General features: G+C 38.5%; 1 protein-coding gene across 2 annotated transcripts; it reads right to left on the bottom strand.

The window, feature by feature from the left end:
* Positions 1–7,301: 7,301 nt before the first annotated feature.
* Positions 7,302–8,593, bottom strand: LOC134487332 (olfactory receptor 5AR1). 2 transcript variants are annotated; one of them, XM_063289069.1, is made up of 2 exons: positions 8,584–8,593; positions 7,302–8,230 (listed from the first exon to the last, which is right to left on the bottom strand). In XM_063289069.1, exon 2 carries the CDS (start codon positions 8,106–8,108, stop codon positions 7,302–7,304), a length of 807 nt encoding a protein of 268 aa, XP_063145139.1. In that variant the 5' UTR covers positions 8,109–8,230; positions 8,584–8,593. The 2 variants fall into 2 exon arrangements, with proteins under 2 accessions (XP_063145139.1, XP_063145138.1); XM_063289068.1 differs by lacking the exon at positions 8,584–8,593 and having other exon boundaries at positions 7,302–8,240.
* Between the last annotated feature and the right edge of the window lie 11,260 nt (positions 8,594–19,853).

Raw genomic sequence — 19,853 nt, 5'->3', positions numbered from 1 at the left:
CTAGAAGAGGACTTCTCTTTTATAACTCATGCTGAAGAATCTTTTTGAGAGGGACAAAATCCAAGGATGTTTCTAACCAGGGAAAAAGAAAGGGGAAAGCAGTTTAACTGATTTCTCCCCTTCCTCTTGTAGTCATGCCCATTCCCTCAGAGCTTTATGGGATCTCCAGCCTGTGACAACAGCTTTTCAGAAGTGCAGGAAGCTGCAAGTGAAGGAGGAACTGATGAACATATACAGTATACGAAGTTGTGTTCATGGGAACATTGGGTACAAGTCATATCACATATGTATTAAGTTTGCCGGCCCCATTTCCCCTCAAGTGTCATCTCACTCATTAGTCATCTTGCACTGAGGAGAGAATAATGTTGATGCCCTTGTCCAAAAATCTCAGAGCAGCTCATAGTAATTACAACAATAAATCAGCTAAAAAACAAAACAAAACAGAGAAGAGGGGGGAAGAGGTATGTTCATTTATACAACAATGCAGACATGGAGTCTGATAGCACTTTTAGACTAACCTACTTTATTAGGGTATTAGCTTTTGTGAACAGCAGCTCATTTCATCTGATGCATAGAAGGGTTTGCTATTACAGGATTTTAAATACAGGGAGGAAGAGGAATAACAAAGTGAGAAGCTGATTGGTTTACACAGTAAGGGAGATTGAGAGGGAAAAGCTGAGCCTTACCTTATCAGTTAGCAGATATAATAAGCTAAGAATCCATTGTCCTTGTTCATCCCTTCTGCAATGGATTGGAATGTTTAAAGGAATATAATTCATCTCTTGTTATACAATGGCCATGAAGTTTCTCTGGAATGTTCTGGAAGGTTGAAATGTTGTCACTGTTTTCAGCTCTGTTGTCCAATTTGTCTCTATTCTTTTGCACAGAGTCTGGCTTGTCTGTCCTATGGAGAACCTGAAATCTGTGCAAAAGAGACAATAAATAAATAAATCAGCTTGTCTTTAAATTAACATTAATTATACAACTTTTATCATCCTGGAGAAGATCTATCTATGCAGTTCCTAAAAGTAAGCTCCAACTTGATGTAATCAGTCAATATAACCTTTATGTACTTATTCTTTTAATGTTTTAATGTAAACCATTTTGGTGAGGGTCACATGAAAAGTGGTATACACATTAGAGATATGTGAATAAGTCTTAATCTAAGTCAAATTTCCAAATGGATTTTAAAAACTGAATGGATCCTATCTGGACTTTCTGTTCAGAAAAAGTGTGCATGTGCAACAGCTTCTCAAATCGAAATCTTTTTAAAATTGATTCTGAGGCTTTTATTTCAGCATTTTGGAATGCTTTGGTGGCTCAGTTCAGTATGCCAAATAATTTAATCACTTTCTAATTGACTCTGCAAATTGAATATTTATCCAGTTTGACTGTAAACACTTTAGGTAAAAAAATAGTTAAATAATAAGACAATTTATATATAATAGGTTTCAGAACTGATTATCTTGATTTTCTGTATCTTTGTGAATCTCGATACCTACAGGTTGCTAGTTTATTATTTTTTCCTTCAGAAAAGCTACAAGCTATCAAATTATTCAGAGATTATACATACCAATGGATTATAAAAACATAGGCTATGCCCACAACTTCCTACTTGTGATAAATGAATAATCTGGAAGAAAAAATTACTCATTTTCTTAGTTTGAAGGAGATGAACTTGGAGTTCTGCAACCACTTGGATCTTCCCAAAGAGAAAAGCCAGCAAAAAGCCAACCCATTCCAGAACTGAAGTATTATGGGGAAATAACTTTTATTTTTTAATATATTATGGATGGAAAAGAGATGGAGGGGAATAGAAATTAGTGAAAAGGAAGGGAAGCATTTGGGGATTTGTAGTCTCAGAAGGATTACTTCATATTCGTCTTTACGGCATACACGCTAACCTAGACACACTTGTGTCATTTGACAATTCTCATGAGCACATGCTTTCACAGATTAAGTTACATTTCTTCCTTAAGTGCCAGGCTTGCCTAAGGCAGCTTTTATTTTCCTCCATGAATTGCTTCCTGCTGCCTCTCATTGAGAAAAAGCTGCAAATGCAGTCAGCCCAAGGAAGTGCTTTATGTCACTCTGCTGTCTCTCCTCTTAGTCTCTTCTTGCCCTTGACAGCCAGAGGAAGCTTCTGTGCAGACACAATGCTTGCCCAGAACTTCTTTTGGCCTTTGCAAGTATCAGAGGAGGCTGCAGAGATGGCCTTGGGGCAGAGCAAAGTGAAGTTATGAAGCCACTTCACTTTGCTCTTAAAATGGAAGCTGAGGGGTGTTTCAAGGTTGCTATAAGGAAGAGCTGTTCTTGAACCTCTCTAAAAGCAGGCACTGACCCTTAGCAACAACTTACCTGCAGGCCTTGATTTGCAGCTGCTGCATAATTAACACAGTATGAAGAAGCCACCTTTGTGTGTAGAGTTTCCAACAAAGGGATGGGAATTATGCAAATCCTAATCAACTAGGACTCCTGTCCCCATGTCCCCTTCAAACTAAACTACTAAGATGTCAGCTGAGAGCTGGCTTATTCAGGGAACAGGGCTAGCCCTAAATATTCATGCTAGGCTTCCAGTATCATCACAATTTCAGTAATCAGTACTGTTGCAGAGTAGAGTTGTAAATGGTGGTCTCTAGCATTGCTTTCCAGATCCTAAATATATAGAGAAGAGACCTTTCACAACAGGGAAAAGAGAGTAATAACATTTTTTTTAAATCTGGGGTATGAAATTAGCACCTGTAGTAGCAGCAAAAACTGTAGAAGCATATGGACTTCAAGAAGAATTCAACAACCATTATATAAACATCATCTTACTCCACATAGGCAGGACAGGTGAAGAAAAAACTCAACATTGTCCTGCCTTGATTTTCTTTTGTATATGAGGGGACTGAGAAAAACTGTCAGGCTTTTAGGATTCTGTTATTATATCCTATAACTATAAAGCAGAGTTCCTGTACTTCTTGTGTCTGTTCCCTGGCCTGGCCTACATTGTAGTATAGTTAACAGGGTAATAAATATCAGCAACAGATCAGTTCTGTTTCCCTTTATTTATGTCATTAGATGTTGCACAAAAAAACTGGAATTTGGTTGGTTGGGGCTGAGACCTTTCTGAAAATTTCTCCTTCTAATTCACATTAAATCATACTGCTGATCCTATTTAAACTTAAACTTTATGATAAATTGCAAATGACAGATGCTACCAATTTAGTTAGTACAAAACAATAGCTACCTAACTGGGCTGGATTTCAAAATTCATCTGTCATCTGTTCACATGGAGACCGTATAGCCAGTATGCACTTGTAAATAATATATAATCTCTATATAATACAACTATTGCTTTCGCATATAAGCCTTCCATTCCAGTCACAAATAAACAAACGAACAGGTTGCTGGTGAGTAATTTCACTGAGGGGCTAGTTGAACAATCAGAATTAGGAATACAGAAGATTGCCTTATATTGAGTCAGACCATTGGTCAGAGACATCTGCAAAGGAGGTTAAAAATCCTCAGGATGGCAACCAAAGCTCTGCCCCATTTTACCAAGGTTGTGTCCACCATCATGACATTTTTGAGCCCCTCCCTCCCCCCCCCCAACATCCACCCACTCACCCACCCAGGAGATGCCTCTGCATTGTTCCATCTAGCCCAGTCTCACTCAATGTTTTGACCCTGGAGGAACCCTTGAAATATTTATATTTGTTTCATGTGTAGGCCTATATATATGCACTAACAGTGTTCTTAAACTAAGAATAAGGAATGAAATTTACCTCTTTAATGTGAAGTTGCCTGAATTTGAAATATTTTTTTAAATAAATTGTGAACTCCCAGGGAGCTCCTAGTGACCTTTTGTGGAACCCTAGGGTTCCATAGAACCCTGGTTGAGAAATCCTGATCTAGCCAACTGTGTTAGTTTAGTTTCAGTTTCAGGCAGGAATTTTTCTATTCTTTCCTGGAAAAATTAAGAGATTGAAATTTGGATTTTCTGCATGCAAAAAATGTACTTCATCCCTGAGCCAGAATTAATGAAAAAACAGATGGCTGATAATAGCCCTTCATAGGAATTTTTCTCCTGTCCTTGAGTCAGAAGGAAAATACAGTATATCAAATTAAAGTGCCCCGTTCCTATAGCCCATCTTTACTGTGCCTCAGCAACCAGGCCAGACAGTCTTACTGCCCTCTTTGAGTTAAACATGGGGTAATTTTGGAGCATGGATTGATGGATTCCCCACCACCTTTCCCCCTTCCACCGAGTGCCACCTATTAGCAGGAAAACTAACCACCAATCGCTCTCCTGACAGAGTTTGGGGATCAAGGCTTAATTTGTACTGTTGATTTACTTAGCCCTAATGTAATGATTGCCTATTCAAAATCACCATCAGACTCACACAAGGCTTTCATGGATATCTGATTTAATAATGAATAGTATGCAGGATCACAAGCAAAGCTGAGAATAGTGAAAGCGTGGGATTTCTCCCAGTAAAAACCCAGGCAGTGTCCAGTCCCTCCCCCCAGAGTCAGTACAATTCTATTCCCTGCAGGTGCCCCTAACAGTTTCTGCCAGTCTTCGGGAAAAGTCCTTGACCAGTCAAGATAACCTAAACATGCATTCCTCACACCTCACATCGCAGCCTGGTACAAGGGAACAGGAGCAGCCCCCTCCCGTACAGCAACCTGTGTCAGCGCCAGCATGGCATGGGAACACGTGACGATGTTTTCTAGGAACATTGGAACAGGGACCATGACACCTAACATTTAAATTATGTACTTATTTAATTAGTTATTAACCATTTATTTATGTCTTTACCATCGAACCCCTGCTTGCTTGCTTGCTTGCTTGCTTGCTTATTATGTGGCCACCCAACTCAACCAAAGCAACTATGGTCAGCTTACAAAAATTCAACAAAACTTGTTGAACAAAAATTGTTGTGGACAGTTCTGGGAATTGAAGTCCACACAGCTTAAAGTTGCCAAGGTTGAAAAACACTGGGGCAGATGGAAACATGCAAAAAAGCAACTCTTAAAATTATAGGGGGGCGGATGAGAAAGAAAGCAAAACCTGCATTGCTGACCCTCCTGTTTCTGGGTACAAGATCAGTTTGTGAAACGGCTAGATTGTGGCTTGGGTCCATGTTCACATGAGCAGACAAACTGGCAGGTTGCTCTTTGAGGCAAGGAGGAAGCCTGTTTCCCTCCTTGCATTGCTGACAGCCCCACAGCCAGCAGCTCTTTGGAGGCCAAATTTCTCTCAGAGGCTGGGAATCAAAAGGGAGTTGATCTTTTGGATTATTCCCCAGTGAGTGCCCAACTCTGGGGCAGCTTTCCCTGGCACAGCACAAGCCTCCTCCATGTTCCCCCAAGGCTTTCCCTGAGCTGCTGCAGCTGCTTCCCCATATAACCAGATCTTTTCTTTTCTTCCTATAACCTCACTGCCCTCCCTGGCTTCCTCCTCCTCAGCCAGACCACTGCCTTCTCCCACTGTCTGAAGACCATTTACACCATCTGGTATGATAATCTACCCAACTGATAGACCTATCTTCTGGTAGAGTATCATATCTGAAGGAAAAGGGGACTTTACTACAGGTGTAAATTTTTCGCCTGGTATTGTGAGGTGCTGATCCCCAGTCAGTACAAAATGGCAATAGTGTTCCAATGTCCGGCGACTGGTTGTGACAGGGACCATGCCTGATGCAGACTTACGTGACCAATAGGACTCAGCAGTTTCCAGCCTCTGAATGCATCATCCCCAGCCTTGTTACCAAGGTATTCTAGACTGGACACATGGGAGGTCTTGAGTGGGATAAGAGAGAAAACACCACTTTCACCCTGAAATACTTAAAGTCAATTTCAGGCTGCCACAGCAGTGGATTCTCCAGGGATGGGATCTGTATGAGGGAGTTAACAAAAAAGTCTGGACAGTGACCACAATCACACAACTGAAGCCACAACCCTTTTAAAATATGCATTACAATACAATGAGATGTAGGTCATGTTGTGAGGACATGTCCTCTAAAAATGGCTAGCGGGGTGTCCTCATTCCACAACAAATAGAACATGAGGATGAACCCCAATACATGATCTCCCTTTATTCTTGGAGTCAACTGAAGGTCAGGATAATACAACTTGTGGGATAGGAGATAGGATTAGCCTGGAGTTGAGCCTGGATTAACCATTGGTAAGTATCTTCTGTTTCCTCACTATCAGCGTCCTTTTTTCATGGGGTGATGATACTGTGTAATCAATAAGGGCACTTCCATGTCAGGAATCTGCCCTGGTTTGAAAGCAGCTTTAGGCCTGTGTTCCCACAATGTCAGCAGTGTTGGAAAGCTGATTTATTTCATGCTCAGCTGTGGTTTAGTTGAAGCCATGGCAAAACTAATATTTATTCTTTCTTTTCAAAATACTGTGGCTCTATTTTCCTCTAGCCCTGAACTTCAGGTTCCTTAAAGGAAATGCTGGCTGGAGGGCTTTGCACTTCCAAACGGAACAGTGGAAGAAAACTGGTCAGTTTCCCTTTTCTTGTTGGCACACTCTGCTACCAAGTCCTGGGATTTTTTTCATAAACTTTTTTTCCTTTCACTTCCTCCACATTTCTGAATTCATGGAAGTGAAGACTGTTATGAATAACCTCTTTGGGGAATGAATATGCTGGAATGAGGAAGTCTTTAATATACTTATTATTTATATAATTGTAATTAACCATTTATTAATTCTGGTGGGATGTAAGCATGACTAACTTTTCCTTGATACCTGGGTACCAAGTGATAATGTAAATCATTATTATTTACTAGCCTTAAAACAATTGTTTTTATACACACACAGACATCCATTCAACAATCAAAATGAAAGCAGAATAAAATTGTTGTTTTTCAGAGGTAAAATATTTGGAAATCAATTGCTACTAATTCTTATTTGGAGGTTGTTGTTTTGACTGGAATAAAATATAAATACGTTTAACAGCAAAAATGACAGGAGATAGGTTTATTGTTTTAAGTCTAACATTACTCTTACAAACCTATTTATTTATTTATTTATTTATTTATTTATTTATTTATTTCATTGTTCAAATTTTGCTACCGCCCATCTCCCCCAAAAGAGGGACTCTGGGTGGTTTACAATAAATTTTGAAACCAAGTTTCCTTACATCAAAGTTTTGATTATCATGGGGAAAATACCTATCGTTTGCTCTTCAACATTTTAAAGTTTATATTGATGACAGCTGTAGATTCCTGCATAGGACCTTATATACAACAAACACCATGACATTTTAAATTTAGCATCTTATAACTGAGAGATGATTATTAATGGGATAAAACTTTCTTGCTGATAACTCTTCGAAATGCTTCCTTCACATCTTTGTTCCTTAGGCTATAAATTAAGGGGTTCAGCATAGGGATGACAACAGTGTAGAACACAGAGGCCCACTTATCCTGATCTAATGAGTAGCTGGATGGTGGCCGCAAGTACATAAACATAACTGTCCCATAAAAGAGTGTGACCCCAGTGAGATGAGAAGCACAGGTAGAGAAGGCTTTGAGCCTGCCCTCAGCAGAGCGGATTCTCAAGATGGCAGCAAAGATGAAGCAATAAGAAATGAGGATGATGAGGATGGTGCTGAATTCAATGAATCCACAAAGGCTGAAGAGGAGGATCTCACTGACATAAGTGTCAGAACAAGACAATGCCAGGAGCGGAGGAATCTCACAGAAGAAATGATTGATGATATTAGAACCACAGAAATCTAAGCTGAAAGTCAGACTAGTGTGGGATACCAAGCTTATAAGTCCTGCTACATAGGAACCAACCACCAATACCAAACAGACTTGTTTTGACATGATTGTGCCATAATGGAGAGGACGACAGATGGCCACATAGCGGTCATAAGCCATGGCTGCCAAGACATAACACTCAGCATCCACAAAGCCCACAAAAAAAGCAAACTGTGTGGCACAGCTGGAGAAAGAGATGACTTTGCGTCGTTGCAAGAAGTCAGCCAGCATACGTGGGGCAATGGCTGTTGAGTAACCAAGGTCCACAAAAGAAAGGTGGCAAAGGAAAAAATACATGGGGCTGTGGAGTTGTTCATCAAGGAGAATCAGGAGAATCATGCCCACATTTCCTATCACATTTGTCAAGTAAATTGTCAGGAACACCACAAAGAGGACAATTTCTAGGTAGGGATTATCTGTGAAGCCCAAGAAAATGAACTCTGTCACCTGTGTGCGATTGTCTTCAGCCATCTTTGCAGAAGGAAAGGAAGATGAGATGAGATGAAGTTTGGAGGTGAAATAAAAAACCCAGTTCAGGAAAAAAAATCTATTCTACACTCAAGAAAGTAAAAATGGAGTAACAAGCACTATGCAATGCTGGGCAGAGATGCCAGTAGTCCTCCTTCATATGAGTCCACCTCAACTTCCTTCTGTTGATGGCATGATCAGAAGGAGCACAACTTGACTCATGCTGTGCTACTATGTCAAGAAAAGAAAGCAATTCTTTATTCCATAAACATGACAAAACTATTTCATTTAAAAAAGACATATTTTTTAAACATTTGCAATTTTTAGTTTATTTATCAATCTAGACTAGACTTTTCCAATCTGGAGCCTTGTATATGTATGGGAACATGCGTCCTGCCCATGGTTCTTACTGTGTGGTCAGCTGACCGGCAGGAATAAAGTGTTGTCTTCTCCTACTGTAACCAATGAGAACCAGCAACCAGTTGCCTTCCAAGCAGCTCATTACACTGAGCAGCTGGCCAGTAGGAAAAGTGCATTGCCCACTTTTCCTGCTGGCCAGTTACCAATGTGATGAGCTGATTGACAGGGAACTGGTCACTGGATTCCTGCTGTGAAATGACAGCTGGAAAAAGTGATCTGAAACAAGATCATTGGGAGTAAGAGGGAAGCATGACACTTTCTTTTTCCTCCTTGCAGTACTGTTTCAGAGCACTCAGTTGCTGGGAAGAAGAGTAAAGCCATGTTGCCACCTCTTTCCTCACGGCAGCCCATGAAACATCCCTCTTCTCTCTTGCAACCTGCTTGAGACCACACCAGTTCTTTCCATCGTTATGGGATGCTTTGTGCATACTTATGCACATACTATATACCTTAATGCATGCTTATGGTCTTCAAGATGTCAGAATGCAACCTGTGTGTATATCTTGGGTCAAAAACATGCTCACCTATTATTTATGTTATCAACAGATAATGGTAGTTATAGTCTCTCTGAAGGTCACCCAGACTGAAGGCTACTCTGGAGATTGTCCTTTTTATTCTATTTCTTATCTGATTCCAAGACAATAGCCATCATTTGTGTATATTCTTTGCACTACTAATAAGATACACAAATGGGGACAGAATAGAGGTTATTTCGAGTCCTATGTGGACAGATTCTCCAAAGTGTAGTATGTTTTGGAGTCATGAAATAGATCACTTTGATCCAGATTTCTGTCGCATGATTTACTGGAATCAGTTCCCTCATGAAGCTGTTTCTGCCTAGACTTTCCAATCAACCCTGATTTCCATTCTATTCTGTATTTCCATATGAACAGTTTGTTGCAATGCCCAGGTGGACTAATCTCAGTCAAGATACACCATGCTGTCCCAGTGAGGATTCTACACTGTGCATTTAATTCTTTCAGTCAGAATGCCTATCCCTCAGATAGGGTCATGCAGATCAGCAAAAATTCAGGCTTTTTTTTACAGTCTGAATTAGTTGAGACATATTCCTATCCATCAATTTTTTGACAGATTTTTGAAAAAAAAATCCATTAAAATGAAATGTGTGGAGATTCTGTATGCATGGAATTTCCTCTAACATAGCTGTTAACTTAAATTATTTAATTTACTCTTAACTTAACTTACTTAACTTACCTTAGTTTTTGCTGCAAAAATTTCTCTGATTCAGTGTTTTTGTTTTTCCTTTGAAAAACATAAGCAGAATTTGTCAGTAGGGTTGTAAACTTTTTTGGAGGCTGGTGCCTTGGGTGGGGTTGGACTTACTTTTTAAAATGTAGTGGATGGCAGTTAGATTCTTGGCTTTCTCTTTTAGCAGCAAAATTGCCCTATGTGCTGAAAGCATCATGAAGCTCTCTCCTTTTCCTTTGTAGCACTTCCTGGGGGTGACCATGTAGCATTTCTTAGAGTGTGCAAGGTAAATTTTCTGTTTAAAGAAAGCTAAAGCCAAACAATTCTTGGTCACTTTGTGTGTGTGTGTGTGTGTGTGTGTGTATTTACATAAGTCCAATTCTACCACTTCAAACTACTAAGTATAAAATCTGGCTTGCAAAGAAGGCAGAAAAATGTATTGGATTTCCATCTGCTGGATCTGGACTAGCCAAAGGAAAAGACAGGAGATTCAGCTGCAAACCATCCACATCACATCTAGTCCTCAGTGACAGAAACTTTGATCTAGAGTACTGTGGCCATAGAATTTAGGGTTGAGGAGGTAGATCCAAAAGCCTCTTTCCACATTAGGCACAACTGCCTGGGAATATGCCTTTGCTTCAAGCATATGAAACACTGAATCATTTCAATCACACTGCTTTTGGAAGAAAAAAACACTGTGGCTTGTTAGCAATTGCTCATATATCTGCTGCTCACCATTCTTAGCAACAGCTTTCATTCAGAAAATGTTTGCTTATCATTCAAGACCAGCTTGATGCAAAGTGACATCTCAGCATATATATTTATTTCCTTGCTTGGCTTTCATCAGGAAGAACCTTCTTATTCCATCATTTCCTATATTTCTCAGAACCTAGATTTCCCAAATTCTGGTTTTGCAATGCCTGGCCTCACTTGCTCTGAAATTGTGTCCCACCTGGAAGTTACAGTAGGAATCTTCACGCTTTACTGTGGCTTAGTCAGAGGATGCCCAGAGAAGATGGTCAAAGAGGATGCTCAGAAGGTTCTTAGCCCATCCTTTGTTGTTTTCATGTTCTTCAATTATTCAGAAAGGCAAACAAGAGGTATTTATTTATCCAGCTCAGAGCCTCAGACAACTGATGCAAGCATTGCATTGCTCACAGGAAGGCATTAAAAACATATTTCCCAATGGACTTCCACCTTTACCAAGTTCATTAAGGAGATTCACTTTCTCTTGAAATTTTCCCCAAGTAAAATTAATTTTAGGCTGGCATAAAAAAGGCCATTTACACTATGCCACCAAAATTATCTAAATCAACACCCAAATATGGACAATCTTTCTTAGAAGATTCTGTCAGGATTATTTCTATCATCAGTCAATCAATCATATATCTAAATACCTCAATATAACAACTTACATTGATTTGATATGGAGACAATTAAATGTAACTAAACAAGAATACATGTTTTTATTCATCCCATATGAAACATGTTCCCATTTGGATTATTTTCTTAATGCCTTGATCTAGGACTGATTTATTTAAAAAGTGTTATATTGACTTAATAATAATTTCTGATTATGTTCCAATAATAATAATATAATTGCTTTGAGACATGAACATTCATGTCAAAAATAAATGGTATTTTAAGACATAATTGTTAGATGATCCTTGATTAGTCAATCAAGAAAAAAATGGTACTGATTTCTTTTTTCAAACAAACAGAGGATTGACCAACAATTGATTGAATTGGTTGGATTGGATTGATTGGATTGATTGTCTTTTTCAAACAAATGCAGGACTGACCAATGGTAAGAGCAAAGACACCACTGTAAGACAGAACTCAGCAGGGAAACTGGGAAGTGCAAGCAAGGCCACTGGGAAAGGTCCAAGCTCATCTCCTCTCTCCCTGCTGAACCTGTTGGAGCAGCACTTCTCCACTGTCCTCAGCTGCAAAGGAGCAATCGTTAGTTCTCTACTATCCAGTGAAGAACTGATCCCTTGACATTAGAAAAAAGCCAGTGGGTTTCCTGTTGAGTTCCTGAGGACTCACCAATCTTCAAACCTCTGTTTAAGGTGTGAAGCATTTTTCCCACCTGTTATTTAAAGCCAAGGCTAGAATATTTGAAAGAAAGTCCACTTCAGAAGAAGAATTATCTTCATCTGGAGAAGATTCAAAAAATCTAAGTACAATAACATGATGTTCTGATAAGTAGGCCTAAGGGTAGAATTAAGCTTCTTTAGGCAACATAATTCGGGTTTAAAGAGTTTACATGACTAGTAATCCTAACTGTGCCTGAAAATATAATTCCAGAAAAGGCTTCATACATATATTTGTACTTGATTTGTGTATATATACATATATCTTACTTAAGATGTCGTGTAGGTTAGGCATATTGTTGTATCTGCTTGAATGAATAACCTTAATTTGTACTAACTGACTGACTTGTAGTGATTCTGTGCTCCTCTTCAGAGATTATGAACTCATGAAAGGGCTTTTGTGAACAGGAACCGACATGTATGTCTGCGCTGCCTCTGGCTAATGAGTGGTCTAAGGACACCTATGCACATGTAAATACATGCTATTAACATCTAGCTCTGAGTTTTTGCCAAGATGGTGTATCAGTTCTGACACTATTTTCCTACATTCTTGATTTGATGTTTCATTCTAGGCCTGGACTTGACACTCATCAAGTCAAATATAATTTTTTCTCAGACAAGATAATCCATTTTGCACTCCCTATCAGCACTCACCTGCAAAACACTATAAGCAGCCATATTGGAGGAAGGGGGATTAAAATAGTAATGATTTTTATCAAGTTCCTCTTCTCTTTTAAAGGGAAGTGTGATTAGGATTAATTGAAATAAATTTAATATATTTAGGAAACTAGTGTCAGCACCAGTGAAAGAGGTATACAGGTACCAGTTGGGGAGAAGAGTGAGGGTGTTTCATGCTGGGGGCCTTCCCATTGATAGCTGGTTGCCCACCCTGGAAACAGAATCCTGGACTTTGGCTTGATAAAGTAGGCTTCTTCTACTGTTCTTAAAGAAATTCAGGGCATAATCAATATCAGTATGTTGACTCATTCCGAATGACATGGACTGCCCATTGCAATTGGGTAGATTGTATTGGATTGTTTGTCTGTCACATACAGAGACAGCTGAAACAAGGGAAGGAGAAAAAACAAGCTTCCCTCTTTTTTTAATTTTGTCTTCCTGTGCTCTTAATACTTTCATCTCAAGTGGCACTCTGTAGTTACAGTCAGGATCAGTCAACATCTCCATAGTTACAGTCAACATCACAGTCTGGCTCATATTACCTTTATCTTTTGTTTTGTAAAATCCATTAATTGTCTGCACTCTTTAATAGTAAACAAAAAACATTCCCACAGAGGTCTGGTTGATTTGTCTATTTTAATTCCAATTTATTCAAAAGCACTTTCACAAAAAAATATTTCAAAATAACTGTCCCCTTTATCTGTTTTAAACTTTCTTACATCCACTTCTTGTTAAACTTTTTGCCAAAAGTTTTTAAATATTTAAAACCATTCTTTTCCTTTGTAATCCAGAACGAATGATAACTCACCAAGTAGAATTTTTATTCTGCTGCTCAGAAGATCTCTCTTTAACTATAAATTAGTTACATCTGAAACTGATTAAGAAATTAGGCTTGTTGAAACCTTATTTCCATATGCATTATGGCTGTGAGCTTGGTTGAAATCCATTGACTCCCAGCTGCTCAACTCATGAACTGACCACAAAACCTGCAGTCTACTCATGAGGAACAACTGTATGGAGTGCAAGTTGAGTGCTCACAATTTCTTCTTTTTCCAGAGAGACTGCACCCACCAGAATTTACCATCTGGCCACCAATCTCTGCTGTAATACCATCCCCACTCCTTCAGGGATGTCTAGTTCGCCATGAACCCCTACTGGAAGTTAAGATGAGATTTTTCAACAGAAGATTATTTTGCTGAACCTATTGAACTCCCTAGAAGATCTATAGCAATAGTTGTGTTTCAACTTTTATATGCTGGAGATCAATAGGCTGGAAGGAACTGTGATTCATATATTATGGGCCTGCTCCATGTTGGCTTAATAAGGTTGCAAATAGGGTGTAGGGAAAAGAAATAAAGGTCAGAGATGTGAATGTCATCTTAAATTATATTTTGAAAATTTGGAATCTATGAAAACATGAAGAACTTTGGATTTATAGTGCATGGGCAGCAGGTAAGAAGATTGTTTTACTTTAGTGGAAAGTCTGCAGTGTACCTGACCTAAAATCCTGGATGGAAGACATGTCTAGAGATTTTACATATCTTGACTTTATAACAACATTGTGGGAAGTCTGATCAATATGATTCCATGTGGTCAAGATTCAATTTGATATTAAAGACTTGTATATAGAATTATTATTATAGAATTCTATAATATATAATTATTTGAATATAATTCCTTTTTAATGCTTCTTTTTTATTTTCAAGCTTGTTTTGCCTTTTGCCTTATCATTTATTAGTATGTTTGATTATTGCTTTTTTTTCTTGTTATACGTTAAAAAGCAATTTTATAAAGGAATCAAAATGAAACTAACAAAGTTTAATTATATAAGTTAAAAGAGGAGCTGTGGATGGCTATTAGGCAGGTCAACATATCTGGGGCGATAATGACTTTATTTTTGTATAAAGAAGTTTGCCTGCATATATTTCTTTATATTAATGACTGCAGAAGCCACTAATGCAAATTCTGTAGCATTCATCCAAGCACTTTAAACACATTTTACATAATTTCTTTTCTAAGTGTAGAGAATACACTAAGGACTATTTTGCTACAGGAAAAAAAAAATAAAGTTCACAGGGATTAATTAAGAAGTATGCCACAGAGTTCCCTATGTTGCAATTAAAAATAATAGGACTGTATAAACAAAAAATGTAAATGCTTATTTTCCACCAGTGATATCTCCTATACAAAATTATGTGCTCATCTGTTTGCCTTCTCTGGAGTAAACACATGTTTGCATACTGTCATAAGTTTATCTTAATGAAGTCTCATAGGGCAATTGAACAAGTTGCTAGTTAGAAACAGGGCTGTTGCCTGAACATCATCCTTTCTTATTAGCAAAGGAACACTATAACTATAGCCATCCTGCCTACACAAAACATTGCAGAATTCTTTCCTAATATCCTTATTTAGCGCCATCTAATTTGCCATATCTCTAATCTTACTCAGAGGTTAACTCTCCACAGGTGATTAATACTCTGCCCAGGGATAGATGGAATAATCACTGGTTCAGTTTCCTTTCCAATCCATCAATTTGCAAATATGTCATTTCCATAGAATTCAGGTGTCCCATGGAATGTCACATTGGTTCCCATCTAGGTCCTAGAATGGATTGGATTATATCAGCTATCTGAAAGTTTTTATATATATCTCTATATCTCTATATCTATATATCCCACCTTTATTATTTTTATAAATAACTCAAGGTGGCAGACATACCTAATACTCCTTCCTCCTCCTATTTTACCCACAACAACAACCCTGTGAGGTGAGTTGGGCTGAGAGGCAGTGACTGACCCAGGTCAGTCAGCCGGCTTTCATGCCTGAGGCGGGACTAGAACTCTCAGTCTCCTGGTTTCTAGCCTGGTGCCTTAACCACGAATATCTAACTCCAATTAATTATTTTTGTTCTTGAAAACAACAGAGGAAATTAGATTTCCCATATTTAAAATACATGGGTTTCACCATTTGCTTTTAAAAAATGCTAACACTGATAGAATTATAAAATGACATTGAGGTTGGCCTACAATACAGTTTAAATCTCTTATCTCTGCTTTTATATTCATAAATAGCAAGCTGATTTGGGCATTCAGTACCTCAAATGACAGGAAACATGTTAGCTAAAAAATAAGCAATAGAATTAAAACAGATGTTGGAATGACAAAAAAATACAACAGATTTAACTTGGGTGGGGGGGTCACACTTTCCAGAGTTCTTCGACTATGAAAGATAGATTTCCATTCTTAAGGGCCCCACTTAATAATAGCCCATAAGATGTGATCTTTGAAAACTACTATTGAAGCAGTGAGAACTACTATTGGCAAATAGAGGGAGAAAACATGGAAGCAGTGAAAGACTTTGTATTTCTAGGTGCGAAGATTACTGCAGATGCTGACTGCAGTCCGGAAATCAGAAGACGCTTAATCCTTGGGGGAAGAGCAATGACAAATCTTGATAAAATAGTCAAGAGCAGAGACAACACGCTGACAACAAAGGTCCGCATAGTTAAAGCAATGGTGTTCCCCGTAGTAACATATGGCTGCGAGAGCTGGACCATAAGGAAGGCTGAGCGAAGGAAGATCGATGCTTTTGAACTGTGGTGTTGGAGGAAAATTCTGAGAGTGCCTTGGACTGCAAGAAGATCAAACCAGTCCATCCTCCAGGAAATCAAGCCAGACTGCTCACTTGAGGGAATGATATTAAAGGCAAACCTGAAATACTTTGGCCACATAATGAGAAGACAGGACACCCTGGAGAAGATGCTGATGCTAGGGAGAGTGGAGGGCAAAAGGAAGAGGGACCGACCAAGGTCAAGGTGGATGGATGATATTCTAGAGGTGACGAACTCATCCCTGGGGGAGCTTCAGGGTGTTGACCAACAGGAAGCTCTGGTGTGGGCTGGTCCATGAAGTCACGAAGAGTCGGAAGCAACTAAATGAATAAAAAACAAAATTGAAGTGCCCTTTGCCCACATCCTCTTTGTCCTCCTACATAAAATTGAGTTGACATGGCCCATTTTTAATATGCTGATGCTAGTAACTTGTTTTCTAAAGAATTAACCTGGATAGTATCTAGCTTTCTGTTGTAAAGCATTCGCTTTTTAAATATTAAAACTAGACACAAAAATAAGAGATTATCAATGCAATCCTGCATATATAGAAGGAAGCCCTACTGAGTTACTTACTTCTAGCTAAGGGAGGTAAGAGGTACAGCTGAATACTTGGTGGTTGAAGGTCATCATAAAGCCTGAAGCAGAGGAATGATGCTCCTGAGGAGCTGTGGTTCATTACATGAACCAGGTGTCCTGTTCAGGTTGGGAAAGGAAGACACCAAATTACCAGGGGCATCTGTGTGGGAAGGGATGTCAAAAAAGTCAAGTGGGGAGCCAGAACTGTCTAATCAAAGCCCTGCCCCTTGTTTCTACATGTTGCATTGGATGTAAAAAGGGTCAGGGCTTCAGTCAGATGGCTTTTCAACTACCCACTGTGGATGCCCCTGCAAGTTATGGAACCAAATCCCTTCTTCGACATGTTTACATTAGCCTTATCCAGCATGATCGATAGAGGATTTATGGGAGGTGGAGATAAAAGGATTGCGGAGGTTCTTTGTTTTCTGCCCCTAACGAAAACAATCTGAAGGCCCACATGTTATAGTTGTTTGCTAATAATAATAGTCACGACTACAACTTGTATGGAGGAATGCTTCCTTTTGACTAAAATAAGAAATTAAAGGATGGAAGAAAGTCAAAAGGGCAGTGCCAGAAGAACTATGTCTAACATGTATTAATTTCATGGTTAGTTTGCCTATGAACAAGCATGGTTATTAGTTTCATGAAAATATGGGTTGGGAGAATAGACCATGGAGGAATGTGACACAAAACACTAGGATTACACTTTGTAAAAACAACCTTTTTATGTTGTTGAAATGTACTGTAAGAGGGATAAGTAACATGAAAAGCTTTGCCAAAAATTTGAAAATATAAGAGTGAAAATAGATTCACCATCTTCAAGGATCTCTGTTTTTTCTTTCTGGTTTTGAATCTCTTCCATTATTGATATTCTGTGTTGTAATTTTGATCCCTTGTTGTTGCTAACTAAAGTTTAACACAGAGTAGAAGAATGCAGGAATGCAGATGCCACATCTCTCCATGCTCCTGGGACTCTTAGATCACTTTTAAGTGAAGATCCCCTTGTTATTGCTCTTCCTAGCGGGCAAGATTGTGGTGATCCAACAGATTCCCTTCAGCAATCTCTAATGTTTGTGGTTTTTTTTTTCCCAGAAGCCTGGCATTCACTTACATTTCATACTCTTTTCTCATCACTCCCAGGATGCCGTGTAACTTCCTTACTGAATGAGCTGCAGCTCATGAAAGCTTATAATAAGGTCATCTGTCAGCACACCCCTGCCCCCCAGCGGCTGGAGAAAATTATTCTGCATTCCTTATTTTTTATATTTTTGAATAAAGCACAGTGTTCAGTTTCTTCAAAAATATATATTCTTTATTTCAAATAAAATAGAGTGGGTGGTGTAGTGAATGGCCAAGGAAGTATAATATAAATACAGTACTTATTTCTGCTTATTTCTTGTATTTTTGGATGGGTTTGGGTGACTCTTCAATCATTTTCCAGGGTTTCAGAACCTAGCCCTCAATTTTCATAGGCACAATGTCTCATCTGTGGTTTTGTTATCCATGATTGAATGGTATAAAGTAGCTGCTGCAAATAATGAGGCTCAGCTCAGATCTTGTCTTTAAGAATATCTTTCTAAATTTAACCTACACTTGTGATAATAAGTTTACAACATGGGGAAAGATTCTTATAGAAAGAGGCAGTTTTTCATATATTCTGGCACAAAGCCATTTAGGACTTCATAGTAAGCACTAGCACATAGAACTGAACTTTGAAAACAAACTGTAAGACAGTATGACATGTGCTTTGGAATTTGTTTGGAATGAGTAAACATTTTGCTAATCCCCATCCAGTACATCTGTGCACTCAACCAACAATTCAGAGCTGCTACAGCCTTCTTGGCATTAGTTGAAATGGAAGGACAAAGCTGTCTACCAACATATTCAAGTAAGCATCTTCCAGTTAGACTGATACAAATAGTGGATTGTCTTATGCCTGGATGAATGATTTACCTGCTAAAGTAGTGACAGATGATCAGACCAAAACAAACCTGATGAAGTTTGGCTTTTATGTTCCAATATGCATCACTTATACTTGTTCATATTGATTGCATTTGCTCATTTGAGGTTTAGAGAAACCCTGTTAGAGGTCTTCACAATCCCTTTTTAATTTTTTAGTTTGAAGTTTATAGCATTATAAATTGGTTCAATAACCTTAGGTTTTGGACAGATTCTGAACACTACATAAGCTTGACTCCAGTGTTGCATCCCCCCTTGTTGACTTCTTGACTAGCTCTTCTAAGGCATAATCCTTTAGGATACCTAGATATGGATAAAGATATAATTTATAAATCATAAAGTTTTATTATTGGATTCACAACTTTGCAAAATACCTTCTTCTTCACCAGCCTTCATCAACATTGTATAGGAAAACCACAACAACCACCCTGTTATATTAAATTATGCTAATCTCATAGTCAAATTGTGTGCTGTTGTCATTGACCTAGCTAGTTAGGAAATAGGCAACTTTGAAGTTTGATTATTACAACAATTTTATTATTATGACAATTTGATTATTATGGTAATGCAGAATACAGACTACAGTGTCTGCTCAGGATGAGGGCTAGAATGATGTGGCAGGAACTGACCAGTTTAATATCCTATCAGATGAACTATAGGTCCAGCTAATTAAACAAGGCATTCCAGACACCCTGGAAGCATTAATCCAAAGCAGTGTGATTATAGACAGATGACTCTAATGAGTGGATGGAGGCAGAAAGAAGGGGTGAAGAAGTTTTGAAGCAGTAGGAAGTATGAGAACCATACCAAATACATGATGGCAGCTTTTGCCATTGTAACACAGTCACCTGCAATGCTAGGTGATTTTTGGAAACCTAAAGACCCAGTTGGAAGACATTGATTATACACCTTATAGTTAGATGTATATATTTGCATATTCTCAGCTGAAGAATGGGTAGAGAAAGAACAACATTTAAAGGAAAAGGGTGGATCATGATGAAGATCTCAGCTAGCATGTGATTCCCTGGTGTGTTCACTTTGAAATCATCTTCCTACTTAGAATCAGAG

The sequence above is a fragment of the Candoia aspera genome, chromosome 1 (genome assembly GCF_035149785.1).
Source record: "Candoia aspera isolate rCanAsp1 chromosome 1, rCanAsp1.hap2, whole genome shotgun sequence".
NCBI lineage: Eukaryota > Metazoa > Chordata > Lepidosauria > Squamata > Boidae > Candoia > Candoia aspera.
Note: the sequence above shows the minus strand (reverse complement) of the source record. Positions and strands in the feature narration are given on the sequence as shown.